At 43.6% G+C, this 14,907-nt stretch overlaps 1 protein-coding gene across 1 annotated transcript in view; it reads right to left on the bottom strand.

The window, feature by feature from the left end:
- Positions 1 to 14,907, bottom strand: part of PTDSS1 (phosphatidylserine synthase 1) — a 66,382-nt gene that overhangs the window by 26,741 nt on the left and 24,734 nt on the right. Inside the window, exons 4-5 of the mRNA XM_068525383.1 lie at positions 12,863 to 12,987; positions 2,358 to 2,516 (exon numbers count right to left, since the gene is read on the bottom strand). Of these exons, the coding sequence (XP_068381484.1) occupies positions 2,358 to 2,516; positions 12,863 to 12,987 (284 nt within the window). The remainder of the gene's footprint in view (positions 1 to 2,357; positions 2,517 to 12,862; positions 12,988 to 14,907) is intronic.

Here is a 14,907-nt window from a genome sequence, read left to right as displayed (position 1 = left end):
CAGAAGCCAACAACAGACTTGCTGAAATAATACTGGGTAGGGGAGGTGGAGGACATACGTCCACCCGAGGAGCCTTTCTGGAAAGTACCGGATTCGGGGGTGAGACAGCCCAGAGAGAGCGGAGTCGGGGAGCTGGAAGGAGCCACATTTGTTCACTCCCTAGGGATCTGGGAGCGTCTGCCTGTACGTATGAGGCAGAGCGCTGGGGTCTGGGACCGGGCAGACATGGGCCCTGCCCTCTTGAGGCATAACGTTTAGCAGAGAAGGAAACATCTATCAAGTATTTAACCTATGCTGAGTGTGTCAGAGGAGAAGAGCCAGGTGTACAAACATGAGCCCAGCCAGTGCAGAGACAGGGCAGAGAGGGAGGAACTCAGAGGAAGGCTCCGTGGGAGGAAAGGACGCAGCATCTTTGAAGCGAAGAATGCAAAGCTGGCTGGAGCAGAGGGCAGGTGAGAGGGTTCAAGGAGGCTGGGGAGGTGGGCTGGGCCAGCTAACACCAGGCCTCAGGGGCTGGTTCAGAAGCCACCTGGATTTTGTCTTAAGAGCAATGGACCAACAGGCAAGAGTTTTTAGTAGAAGGATGTGATCGGGCTGAGGGGTGAAAGGTTCACTTTGGCCAAAGACAGTGTGCAGGGAGGAGATGGGAAATTCAGATGAGAGAGGAGAGCGGAGCAGAGGGGTGAACTGGAGAGGTGTTGAGAAAAGAGTCACCAGGACTTGGGGACGACAGGATGTGAGGAGCAGGAAAGGGAGGCGCAAGAGGCCCAGTGGGGGGGGAGGGGGGGCGGGCAGGGGAGGAAGCAAGGGAGGCTGAGGAAGGCCAAGTGCCCTGCACAGGTCACACGGCGGTGAGGTCCTGAAGATGCCTGCAAGTTAGAGGGAGCCCGTGGTACGAGGGCAGGAGCACGGGCCGCGTTCCCCATCAAGCACCTCTGGATCCACTCCTGGCTCTGAGCTCTGGTTCCCATCGGTACACTGGGAATACACACTGCCCTTCTGGGTTATGGTGAAGATTCAGGATGATATATGAACAGTGCTGGGCACTGTTATGGGTTGAATCGTTCCCCCTCAAAATCCATATGTTGGAAGTCCTAAGCTCCGGGACCTTATAATGTGAGCTTATTTGGAAATGCAGTCACTGCAGATGTAATAGTTGAGAAGGGGTCGTACTGGAGAAGGTCGGCCCCTAATCCAACATGACTGGTGTCCTTATGAAAAGAATGCCATGTGAACGTATGCAGGGAGAAGGCCACGTGAAGATGGAGGCGGAGATTGGGGTGATCTATAAGCCAAGGAACACCAAAGATGACCAGCAAACCATGAGCAGAGGCCTAAGAGAGGCTTGGGACAGGTTCTGAAGGAACCAACCCTGCCCACACCCTGAACTCGGGCTTCAGGGCCATGAGAGGAACATTAATAGAAGCGAATATCTAACTGGCATGTTTTGCTAAAAGCTAGGGTCACGACAATGACTGGTATCAAGAAATAACTGGCCAAATTTTGTCCCCTGGGAATGATTAAGAATAACATAATAACTGAACAATAAATGAATTAGTTCCCAAAATATCATTTCGGTAATAGTTTTTCAAGAATATATCTCTGGGCTTCCCTGGTGGCGCAGTGGTTGAGAATCCGCCTGCCAATGCAGGGGACATGGGTTCGAGCCCTGGTCTGGGAAGATCCCACATGCCGCGGAGCAACTAGGCCCGTGAGCCACAATTACTGAGCCTGCGCGTCTGGAGCCTGTGCTCCGCAACAAGAGAAGCCGCGATAGTGAGAGGCCCGCGCACCGCGATGAAGAGTGGCCCCCGCTTGCCACAACTAGAGAAAGCCCTTGCACAGAAACGAAGGCCCAACACAGCCATAAAAAAAAAAAAAAAAAAAGAATATATCTCTTTCATTCATTGAATGAGACAAACTTTTGATGACCGTGGTATTTGAGCTATACTGGGAATCCATTTTTAGGTGACAAAATGTCCTGGATGGCCTCATAATTCCTAAACACCACAATTCTATTTAACTGGAAACTAGTTAGTGGGTAAACTACCTATTAACTTCTTAGCAGATGTCCTCATTGCCACTGAATTATCTTGCTTAGGATTTTAACTTCATTCTTTAGCTTGATTCCATTTGTTTCTCTTTAAGACTTGTGAGACAAAGCAGACCTTAAGTTGACAAGGAGTTTCTCAGTTTGTTTGACAAAGGTATAAAATATCCCTTGGGGATGTAAATAGTTTTGTACCACAGGAGCTGCAGAATGGATTACTTGACTCTTAACTGATGGACCATCTTCTTCCTGCATATAAACTGTCCACACTGTAGCATCTAGATAGCAGCCCACACCCCCTTCTTACCTCAGTCAGCTCCCAGGTAATACTGATTGTCCAGCAGAGACCATAACTACGGATCAGCAAGGCCTTCATAGCCCAGCCCCAGAAATGTCCAAAGGCAAATATATCAAAATGGCTGATAATCCTCTCCCAGGTGATAACATGGCAGTTCACAGCATACTCCTGTTTAAAATAAAAAGGAAATAATTAGTAATATTCTAGAAATCAACTTGCTTCCAGGATTTGGACAATAAAATGAAAAGAACTGATATGATCTTGATAATTAATATATGTCCTACCCAATAAAAAGTTTTGGTAACTGAAGATGCTTGAGGAAAAATGGACAAGTATTAGAGTTTATACACCAGAATTGCTTTGCTCTGAATTGCAAAAGCTTGGTTAGAGTGGGAAGCAAAACCATTTTACAAAGGCTTAACCCATCTTAAAGAAGTGGTATCGGGACTTCCCTGGTGGCTCAGTGGTTAAGAATCCACCTGCCAATGCAGAGGACACGGGTTCGAGCCCTGGTGCAGGAAGATCCTACATGCCACCAAGCAACTAAGCCTATGCACCGCAACTACTGGGTCTGCGAGCCACAACTACTGAGCCTGCATGCCACAACTACTGAGCCCGTGTGCCTAGAGCCCGTGCTCCGCAACAAGAGAAGCCACTGCAACGAAGAGTAGCCCCTGCTCGACGCAACTAGAGAAAGCCCGTGTGCAGCAACGAAGACCCAACGCAGCCAAAAATTAAAAAAAAAAAAGATAAATAAATAAATAAATTTATTAAAAAAAAAAAAAAGAAGTGGTATCATATAGCCCATGTCACTTGCCCATAGGGAAACTGTGTTAAAGCCATTAACAAAAACATAAATAGAATCCCAACAAATAAAGAATAAATAGAAACCCAATAGGTTCAGAAATTTTAAAACGTAGCTCTAAATATCATGGAGTAAAAAAGAAATCATAATAGGAATTTAAAATATATTCAGTATTAAATGATAATGAAAACATTACACATCAAAATGATGAGATGCAGTTAAGCAGAAGTTAGAGGAAAATATAAAGCCTTAAATGTTTTTATTAGGAAAGAAGAAACGCTGAAACATCCAACTTCAGAAATTAGAAGAAAACAGAATTACTCCTCCACCCAAAAATGTATCAAATATTACATAATTTAAATATTAAAACATTATAAAGCTTTTAAGAATTTAGGTTCCACTTCTAATCTTTTCGTTTTTAATATATTTTAAAGTAATTTTAAATCAACTTCCTTATATTTCTGTGTTTGTTATGAAGTAATTATCATATGACAACATTTCTCAGGAAGCTCTACATTTCACATTCTTTTTTCCCCAAATTAATCTGATAGGAAGGAGTAAGATTTCAGCCAGCTGACAGAATTCCTATAAAGTATAATATTTTCAAATTTTAGAAGCAATACTTTCTGAGGGAGCCAAAAGAGCACCATGGTGCCCCTCTGTCTCTTCTGAAACCCACCGCATCAGACTTCTGGAGCCTTTCTCAGACCTAATCCATTTTAATTTGCAAAGCTGAAAGGACATTTTTAAAAATTGTATTTTTTTGAGAAACATTCTGATGTGGTATTATGATGTGTAAGTGGGAAATCTAGAGAAAAGAGGAAAAAATCAATAGGGGTGAGTCAAGATAAGGCTTAAAAAAACCAAACTGCACTGCAAGGAGATGAAAGTTCTCTTTCCAGGCTCTGGAGCACGTGCCCGTCACACGAATCACAGACGGACAGAGAGAAACACCCTTGGGCTGAAGCAGTAACATGTTAGGTTAAGGAGAGCTTAAAGGTTAAGGAGAGCTTAAGGCCCCATCAACCCCAAATTCCTCACCCACCCTATCCTCTTATTTACTCCGGAGTGGGCTGCTTAGGGTTAGATAAGAAAGGGCTAAGTTCTGTTTTCAGAAATCTGTTCTTAAGGGAATCATGGATTGAAGACCACTTTGGAGGCCTTTCTACTACTCTCTATGAGAATATTTATGTGTTCAACAAATGTAAAGGCACTTTGAAAACCATAAAGAGCCAAATGTGTCTACTGGCATATAATTATTATGAACAAATCTGCCAATAATCACATCTGGAAGATCCTGAGACCCTGGTGCTGGGAGGGATGCAGGACACCGTGGTCTAATGCAGATGGGGAGCGGCACACGCAGGCACGAACCCCTGGAAGCGGGAGGACAGGGCATGAAATGAGGACACAGAGGTGGGGAAGCCAAGTCTGGGGAGGTGGAAGTAAGCAGTAGGTAAGGACAGAATCTGCCCACCTCCCAACTGGTGGCTCGCTGATCTGGGTGGCTCCACCCTCTCCCTTGCTTGCCCAACACTTAACCAAACACCAAGTCCTATTCATTGTACCTCCCCAAGTGTTTTGGCCTCCATCTATCTCACCACCGCTGTTATTTCTTGCTTAGATGCCTGCAGTAGCTTTCTAAAACTATGAAATGTATACGTGATGCTCCGATAAGCACCTGACTACCCAGCTCTAGCTTAAGACTGCAGATTTTAACTGGTCTCTCTGTAATCGATTCTCTACATACAAAATGATTTTGCAGATCACAAATCAGACCATTTTGGGTGTGTGTGTGTTTGGGGTGGGGGCTGGTGTCTGGGAAGACAGCCTTCCCAATGTGGAAGGATCTCTGGGCCTCCTGCCCTGCTCTCTCACTCCTTCCTCCCTGGGGAAGGTGGTGACCTTGGAAGCAGAAAGAACACCTGTACTCCACCCTCTTTAGGGTCCTCTCTATGGAAATTATTCGCCCACAGACAGCACAGATTCCCATCTGTTCTTTCAACCTTGGAGGAATTTTTGTGAGTCAGGCTCTGCCTTGTGGGAAGAAGCCCGTGGTTGTCCAATGGGACAGGGGAGCAGAAACCTAATTCGGGGCGGGGGATTAGCACAACCTCGTGGCCCAGGTCTAAAGCCATCTGCTTCACTAAGCTTCAACCAGGAAGACATCAGCTGATACTGTGCACCTTTTTTTCCCAGTTTCAACACTGGACTGGAGATGGGCGTAATGTTTACTGACCCGCTAAAGCACCAATGGAGATCGTGTACCTCCTCTGCTTATAAACCTTCAGGGTCTTCTATTACATTCACAGTGTAATCCTAACTCCTCACCAAGGTCTCCCCAGCCTCAGGAACTGCCCTCCTCTGCCTCTAATTCCTACTCTCCTTCACTCTTGACTGATCCCAGCTCCCAAGTTGGGGCCTCCATGCAGGCTGTTCCTTCTTCCTGAATAATGGCCTCGGCCCCCTACTCCCACTTTGCTTGGCTAATTCCCACTCATTTTTTAGTTGTCAACTTAGACATCAGCTCTTACAGAGGCATTCCCTGACCTTCCCAGACTAGACTGGGGTTCTTTTATAAGTTCTAATAGCACCCATATCTTTTTCTTTATCGCACTGCACTGTATACTGAAATCATTATGCTTTCATTCTTATTTTTTTTTAATTTTTTTATTACAGAAGAGTTGCTTTACGATGTTGTGTTAGTTTCTGCTGTACAATGAAGTAAATCAGCTATATGTATACATATACCCCCTCCTTCTTGGCCCTCACTCTCCCAACCCGATCCCACCCATCTAGGTAGTCACGGAGCACCGAGCTGAGCTCCCTGTGCTACACAGCAGGTTCCCACTATCAATTTTACAAATGGTAGTGTGTATGTGTCAATCCTAATCTCCCAATTCGTCCCACCACCTACTGTCTCAGGCCCCCTGTGTCCACACATCTATTTTCTACATCTGCATCTCTATTCCTGCCCTGCAAATAGGGTCATCTGTACCATTTTTCCAGGTTCCACATATATGTGTTAATATATGATATTTGTTTTTTTCTTTCTGACTTTCTTCACTCTGTATGACAGACTCTAAAAATCACATCTCTAAAAATGACCCAATGTCATTCCTTTCTATGGCTGAGTAATATTCCATATATAGGTACCACGTCTTCTCTATCCATTCCCCTGCCATTGGACATTTAGGTTGCTTCCATGTCCTGGCTATTGCAGATAGTGCTGCAATGAACATTGGGGTACATGTGTCCTTTTGAATTGTGGTTTTCTCAGGGTATATGCCCAGTAGTGGGATTGCTGGGTCATTGGTAGTTCTATTTTTAGTTTTTTAAGGAGCCTCCATACTGTTCTCCACAGTGGCTGTATCACTTGCATCCCTGGGATAAATCCCACTTGATCATGGTATATGACCCTTTTAATGTGTTGTTGGATTCTGTCTGCTAGTATTTTGTTCAGGATTTTTGCATCTATGTTCATCAGTGATATTGGCCTGTAGTTTTCTTTTTTTGTGATATCTTTGTCTGGTTTTGGTATCAGGGTGATGGTGGCTTTGTAGAATGAGTTTGGGAGTGTTCCTCCCTTTGCAACTTTTTGGAAGAGTTTGAGAAGGATGGGTGTTAGCTCTTCTCTAAATGTTTGATAGAATTTGCCTGTGAAGCCATCTGGCCCTGGACTTCTGTTTGTTGGAAGATTTTTAAATATAGTTTCAATTTCATTACTTGGGATTGGTCTGTTTATATTTTCTATTTCTTCCTGGTTCAGTTTTGGAAGGTTGTACCTTTCTAAGAATTTGTCCATTTCTTCCAGGTTGTCCACTTGATTGGCATATAGTTGCTTGTAGTAGTCTCTTATGATCTTTTGTATTTCTGTGGTGTCAGTTGTAATTTCTTCTTTTTCATTTCTAATTGTACTGATTTGAGTCCTGTCCCTTTTTTTCTTGATGAGTCTGGCTAAAGTTTTATCAATTTTGTTTATCTTCTCAAAGAACCAACTTTTAGTTTTACTAATCTTTGCTGTTGTTTTCTATTTCATTTATTTCTGCTCTGATATTTATGATTTCTTTCCTTCTACTAACTTTGGGGGGTTTTTTTTGTTCTTTTTCTCTAGTTGCTTCAGGTGTAAGGTTAGATTGTTCGAGGTTTTTCTTGTTTCTTGAGGTGAGACTGAATTGCTATAAACTTCCCTCTTAGAACTGCTTTTGCTGCGTCCCATAGATTTTGGGTCAACATGTTTTCACTGTCATTTGTTTCTAGGTATTTTTTTTTTTATTTCCTCTTTGATTTCTTCAGTGATCTCTTGGTTATTTAGTGGCATATTGTTTAGCCTCCATGTGTTTGTGTTTTTTACAGTTTTTTTGCTGTAATTGATATCTAGTCTCACAGCATCGTGGTCGGAAAAGATGCTTGATACAATTTCAATTTTCTTAAATTTACCAAGGCTTGATTTGTAATCCAAGATGTGATCTATCCTGGAGAATGTTCCGTGTGCACTTGAGAAGAAATGTATTCTGCTGCTTTCAGGTGGAATGCCCTATAAATATCAATTAAGTCTATCTGATCTATTGCGTAATTTAAAGCTTGTATTTCCTTGTTTATTTTCTGTCTGGATAATCTGTCCATTGGTGAAAGTGGGGTGTTAAAGTCCCCCACTATTACTGTGTTAGTCAATTTCCCCTTTCATGGCTGTTAGTATTGCCTTATATACTGAGGTGCTCCTATGTTGGGTGCATAAATTTTTATAATTGTTATATCTTCTTCTTGGATCGATCCCTTGATCATTATGTAGTATCCTTCTTTGTCTCTTGTAACAGTCTTCATTTTAAAGTCTGTTTTATCTGATATGAGTATTGCTACTCCAGCTTTCTTTTGATTTCCACTTGCATGGAATATCTTTTTCCATCCCCTCACTTTCAGTCTGTATGTGTCCCTAGGTCTGAAGTGGGTCTCTTGTAGACAGCATATACACAGGTCTTGTTTTTGTATCCAATCAGCCAGTCTGTGTCTTTTGGCTGGAGCATTTAATTCATTTACATTCAAGGTAATTATCGATATGTATGTTCCTATCATCATTTTCTTAATTGTTTTGGGTTTGTCTTTGTGGAATTTTTCTTCTCTTGTGTTTCCCACCTAGAGAAGTTCCTTTAGCATTTGTTGTAAAGCTGGTTTGGTGGTGCTGAATTCTCTTAGCTTTTGCTTGTCTGTAAAGCTTTTGATTTCTCTGTCGAATCTGAATGAGATCCTTGCTGGGTAGAGTAATCTTGGTTGTAGGTTTTTCCCTTTCATCACTTTAAGTATATCCTGCCACTCCCTCTGGCCTGCAGAATTTCTGCTGAAAAATCAGCTGATAACCTTATGGGGATTTCCTTGTATGTTATTTGTTGATTTCCCTTGCTGCTTTTAATATTTTTTCTTTGTATTTAATTTTTGTTAGTTTGATTAATATGTGTCTCAGCATGTTTCTCCTTGGATTTATCCTATATGGGACTCTCTGCACTTCCTGGACTTGGGTGGCTATTTCCTTGCCCATGTCAGGGAAGTTTTCGACTATAATCTCTTCAAATATTTTCTCAAACCCTTTCTCTTTCTTTTCTTCTTCTGGGGTCCCTGTAATTCAAATGTTGGTGCGTTTAACATTGTTCCAGAGGTCTCTGAGATTGTCCTCATTTCTTTTCATTCTTTTTTCTTTCTTCTGCTCCTCCACAGTTATTTCCACCATTCTATCTTCAGGCTCACTTATTTGCTCCAGATTTGCTATATTTTCTGCCTCAGTTATTCTGCTATTGATTCCTTCTAGTGTATTTTTTATTTCAGTTATTGTGTTGTTCATCACTTTTTGTTTGTTCTTTAGTTCTTCTAGGTCCTTGTTAAACATTTCTTGTATTTTCTTGACCCGTGCCTCCATTCTATTTCCGAGATTTGGGATCATCTTTACTATCATCACTCTGAATTCTTTTTCAGGTAGGTTGCCTACTTCCTCTTTATTTATTTGGTCTTGTAAGTTTTTACCTTACTCCTTCGTCTGTAACATATATTTTTGTCATCTCATTTTTTTTTGATGGGTGGGGCTGCGTCCTGTTTTGCTGGTTGTTTGGCCTGAGGCGTCCAGCACTGGAGTTTGCAGGCAGTTGGGTGGAGCCGGGTTTTGGTGCCGCAATGAGGACCTCCAGGAGAGCTCACACCGAGTAATATTCCCTGGGCCTGAAGTTCTCTGTTAGTCCAGTGGTTTGGATTCAGTGCTCCTCCCACAGGAGCTCAGGCCTGACACCCGGCCTGGGAACCAAGACCCCCCGCAAGCCGCACAGTGACACAGAAACACAACAAAAAAAGGGCAACAAACAAAAAGGAGCAGAACAATAACAAAGAATAAAAAATAAAATAAAATTACAAAAATAAAACATACATTAGAAAAAATAAAAATAAAAATGAAACAAGAACAAAGCAAAACAGAACCACAACAGAAAAAAAAAATAATAAAAAGGCCAGAAGAGGCTCTGGGGGGCGGGGCTTAGGCTCAGGACCTCTGCGGCCAGAGGGGACCCTGGAGGGCAGAGTTTCAGGCCTGGGGCCAAGCAGGCAGGCGAGATGCTGGCTGCGTTCCCCTCCGATCCCCCAACCCCCCGAAGGTCTCTCCCTGTCCACGCTGATTCCCTCACTGTGAGTGGGCCCTTCCGAGCGTCAGAACCCCTCCTCTCCCCCACATTGTGCTTTCTTGATTCTAGGACACATCTTTTTCACATTTAGCATTTTAAGAATTGGGTGGATATTTCAACATATTACAATGTTTGGTGCACATATAATATAAGGTTTCCCTTTTCCCCTTCCCAAAGTCATACTTGTAATTGATGGTGCATCTTACAATTGATGCTGACCTCCTGACCCTATGATCAAGCTTAATGTTATAAAAGAGAGACACCTAGACACCGTGTGGCTCTTAGTGTGATACACAGCAACATCTATGAGCAGCCCTGCCATGGAAACTGGACTGGAATCTGGACCCCATCCAGCCTCTACATCTAACTTCCAGTTTATAGGAAATACAGGGGGACAGAGAGATACGTTAACGACACCCTGGAAATGCAAGCTACAAAATCCAGACTCGAGAAGCTACATAAAATAAACAATGTGGCTTCTTTGACAAACAAACTTCAAGGTTGAAAAACGGTATGGAGGGACTGCAGATTAAGAGCTGCAACAAAGGCAATATGGGGACCTTGTCTGGATCCTAATTTGAACAAATCAACTGTAAAAAAAAACTTTACGAGGTGACTGGGGAAATGTGAACACTGCATACTGTTACCTTTAAGTGACTGAAAATGGCATTGTGGTTATGTTTAAAAAAATCCATATATTTGGATATAATGTCTGATAATGCAAGATATGTGTGTGTTGGTGGCGGGGGGAGGGTGGAATGAAACAAGATTGGGCCTGTGTTGATAAAATTTTAAAAAATTATTGGAGTTGTCTTAGACAACTCACTTAGAAAAAGAGCCAATGATAATTTGTTTAATTTGCCTTCTTGTAGAGTCTAAGCTCCAAGGGGACAGGGAGTGATTGGGCCTACCCTCTTCCCCTCTACCACCAGCACGGTGTCTAGCACGTAGGAAAAGCTCAGTGAGTATTTACTAAATGGAAGACTGCTGCTGCAGACCACCCAATCTCCAATTCGGATGTGCTCACAAAGCTTGTCTGAAGCTTAGAACACATATTTTTGAATAGAATAAATATTTAGGAACATAGCAAAGTTTCCAATTATACAAAAGACTGCCTCTAATAGGATTTCAATGACTGCCCCCCCCCCAACTCCAAGTTATAATGTTAATTTTAAGGGAAAAGGGAGTCTGAATTTCAATGTGTGATACCAGGCACGGACTAGAGCCTGGTACCAGGATTAGGAATAGGTGGCAACTGAAGAATAGGGAAGGCAGAGGGCTCCTGGAGCCAGGCAACTAAAGGCTTCTGTCTTGCATAAAGGCGCTTCTCCTTACCACAGGTTCTAACAAGGAAATGCGTTTCTCTAGAGCCATCAATGAACAGGTCCTTAGAACTGTAAAAGATTCCTTTAAGGAAGTAAAAAGTGATAAGGGATTGGAGATGGAGAAGACTGAGGCTGGTCTACCACCACCTGGAACTGCAGAAGTTGAAAACAGCCTCACGCTTTGTTTGGCAAGAAAGAATTAGCCAATCCTTGAAAACCAGTTTTAAATGCCAGTTTCAGCTCTTTTGGGGCGGTAATTGTGACAATTGGATGTCCCTGTGATGTCAAATTCCTAAGGAAGGTAGATGTCATAGTATTATTAGATTCAACCTCCCCCCACTGACTGTGAGAACAAGACTGAGAGACACAACAGCAAATCCACCTGAAGTTAGTTTACTTCGTAATATGACCAATTTTGCTTAAAAACCCAAGAAACTTGTTGGGAGAAATATAATCTGGGATATCCTTCTCCCGATCTCCATTTTGTAAGATGCCTGTGAGTGTCAAACACTTGTTATTATAATAACTATATGCTTGAGGCACAGGCCTAAGGGGAAATGTAGGTTTTGGACCCAGAGGGATCTTATATTAAGCTTCTATTTCCTCCTTGGTGAAATGGAGACAGTAACATATAGACTGTATATAAAGCACCCAGCACACTGCCTGGCAGAGCAGACAATCCACAATGAGCAACTGCTGTCAACCTCACTGTAACTGTCATTAACAGCATCATTAGAAGCTGTACATCACCCTGTACCATTCTCTTTCTTAGAGGAAGAAACTCCAAGACAGACTTTTCTCCTTGACACTTTTAAATAATTTTTGGCATTCTTATTTTTGTCTTTAGCTTGTCCTTTATAAAAGGTAAAGATAAAATCTGGAAACACCATTCCAAGAAGGGTCTGACCAATCTCAACTATGCTATAAGGAATGATCACTTCTTGGACAGTTTATTAAGTCCCTCTGTATTGCTTTTTTGTTTGTTAAACAAGGACCCATCTACGGTCCAAATGCCTGTTCTCCTATTCTGATCATCACTAGGTGTTTCTTCAATCTGCACTAAATGGTAGGCACTTTAAAAAGTGAAAAAGGAAAGGAACAGTATTACAGTATAAAATAGTCTCTTCACTAAAAGTCAAAGTACAGAGTAGTTTTAGCCCAGAATAAAAGTATTTATTGTTATTTAATAAAAATAATGAATGAAATGGCCTCCATCATTACAAATGGCCCCTTCATGGCAAGCAAGCGGGAAGAGTCACAGCATCAGGGCCGGGGTCAGGGAGCAGAGGGGCCAAGGGTGACACTGACGGAGCAGGAGTAGCCGCCCTCAGAGGACCTGGTGTGTGCGAGGCATCGTGTTAGGCCTTCGTTTAGTTCACAATAAACTTCCAAGATAAGTATTATTTCACTTTACAAAAGAGGGAATAGGCTATAAGTTCGTAGCCCAAGGTCCTACAGCTTACAAGTGTCAGAGGCCCAATTCCCACCCACGGCTGCCGGATGATAATATTCACATCTTCCTACCACCCCCTTTGGGCCAGGAGAGGATTCATTTCCTTGGACTGTATCATTCATGGAACCACGCACTGCACCAACCTGCCCAGAGACCTGGTGTTTAGATATCTACGTAGGAGGTATGGAGAAGGACCAATTTAAAACGTGAAGTCAATTACCTCCTATACCCAAGAGTCAACCAGTTTCTCTAAGACACAGCAGACAAGTACGTACCATGATATCTGCTTCCCTTGTGGCGTATCGAAGGTTCGGATCTAGCCAGTACATCAGGGATTTAACCTGCTCAAAGTTCAGGAAGAGGAGGAACACCAGGAACAGGAAGTAGAGCACGCTGAGCCCTGAGGGAAATAGAAACATCCTCAAGTCGGGGAGAGAGCCGGTGTCAGACGCACAACACACGCTGTACTCAAATTGCTCATGGCCCAAAGCAGACACTGGTGCTGTAACATGGGCTGTGGAGACCCCCGTGACAAGCTGGTCTTTCCTGTGATGAGAGTCTGACACACGGTCCTAATTCAGACCGAGAGGAGTCAGGAACCGTCTCTGAGAAGGGTTGATACTGATGCTGAGAGCTGGAGGAGTGGCGGACCACGGGCCAGAGCGTGGAGGAGTGGACGCGGCATTCAGGCAGGGAAGGCAGGCAGAGGCGAGCAGGCAGGTCCCCGGAATGAGGTCTGGGAGCCAGCACGTGGCTGGGTGCTGGCAGAGAGGGGCACGGAGCAAGGCGGCTATGAAGCGATGGTCAGGGCTCGGGGCCACGGCGAAGACGGCAGACTTGATCTTAAGTCAAAGAAGGAGCACCTGACGGGTTTCAAATGGGGAAATCAGATGATGTAGGTAACATTTCAGGAAATGGACTCTGGTCACTGGGTGCAGAGTAGACGGGAGATGGGCGAAGCCAGGTGGACAGGCCAGTTTGGGGTAGAGACAGAGACAGGTGTGGAGGCGAGAGGTGGCCCAGGGTCACTCATCCCCATCTTACACCCCACCTTAGTCCCTGTGGGCATCACATTACTGTCACATCATATCGTAACTGGTATCCTAATAATCACCCCATATCGTTTAAAAAAGACAGTTAATAATCTACTTTAAGAAGGCAAAAGCCTGTAAATACATTTTAGAAAGACTTGAGAACCAGCCACCAGTGGCTTTGTCACTTCTTTTCCTGCTAGAATGAAAATGCGTATGTAGAACATCTAGACGCTGTGATACAAATGACCTTGGACCACAGTACCCCATCCAAAGTGGGCTGGCACCAGTTCCCAGGGAGCTGCTCCAGAGGAGAGAATGTCCGTGGCTGAAATTCTCCATAGCGGCTACAGCACAGGCCTTCAGAAGGGGCCTCTCCCGGTCCTCAGGGAGCTCGGGGGGCCTGCGAGTAGCACGGCTGACTCAGTCATGCATCCCGGGGCCCAGGGCACACGTGTTTTTAGGCAAACTTATACGATAACCTTCTTATATATTATGTACCAGCTACTTTTACTGATTTTCACTTCAAACACCCCCTACTACACCCTCTTGAAATAATTATTTTAAGACAGAAAGAAAGTGTTTGTGCAGCAGGAGGCTCTTAACCTAGAGTTCACAGTTGGTCTTCAACATCCCTGAAGCCCCAGATATAATACACAGAACTCTGTGTGTGTGTGTGTGTGTGTGTGTGTGTGTGAGCATCTGTGTACTGGGAAAGGGTCTATAGTTCTCATCAGGTTATCCAAGTGTTCCATGATCCCAGGGAAGAAATAAAACTGCTCATTACTTATGATGGACCATTTGAAATCTGAAAAACTCAGATGTAGCCAACTAGCTAAAAAGGACACAACTTCAAGCAGCAATATTAAGTACATGAGCTATAAGTATAATGCACCCAGGACTATCTTTTAAGAAATATAAATGAATCATGCACTTCTCTGCAAAAAAAAAAAAAAAAATCCTCCCATGACTTCTTCCTGCCCTTCACAAGCCCTGTGGGGTCCCATCTGTGCCCAACTCTGCCTCTCTCACCACTCCCAGGCCTGCTACCCTCCGGCCACACTGACTGGGGACACACCAAGCCTCTTCTAGCTGGGGACCACTTTGGCAGTCTTGCCCTTAGCCTGGCTTTCCTCCCTGCATCTTTGCCTGGATCCTTCTTTGCAGGCGGGTTTCTGCTTAAGCACACTTCCTTCAAGCCACCCCTCACCTGAAAGTGAAAGCAGCTACTTAGTCACTATTGCATCTTGTGGTTTTAATAAACTTCCTAGCGCTTCCTGACATCAGCT

The sequence above is a fragment of the Eschrichtius robustus genome, chromosome 17 (genome assembly GCF_028021215.1).
Source record: "Eschrichtius robustus isolate mEscRob2 chromosome 17, mEscRob2.pri, whole genome shotgun sequence".
NCBI classification, from domain to species: Eukaryota; Metazoa; Chordata; class Mammalia; order Artiodactyla; family Eschrichtiidae; genus Eschrichtius; species Eschrichtius robustus.
The sequence above is the reverse complement of the archived record's forward strand: the minus strand, read 5'-3'. Positions and strand labels throughout refer to the sequence as shown.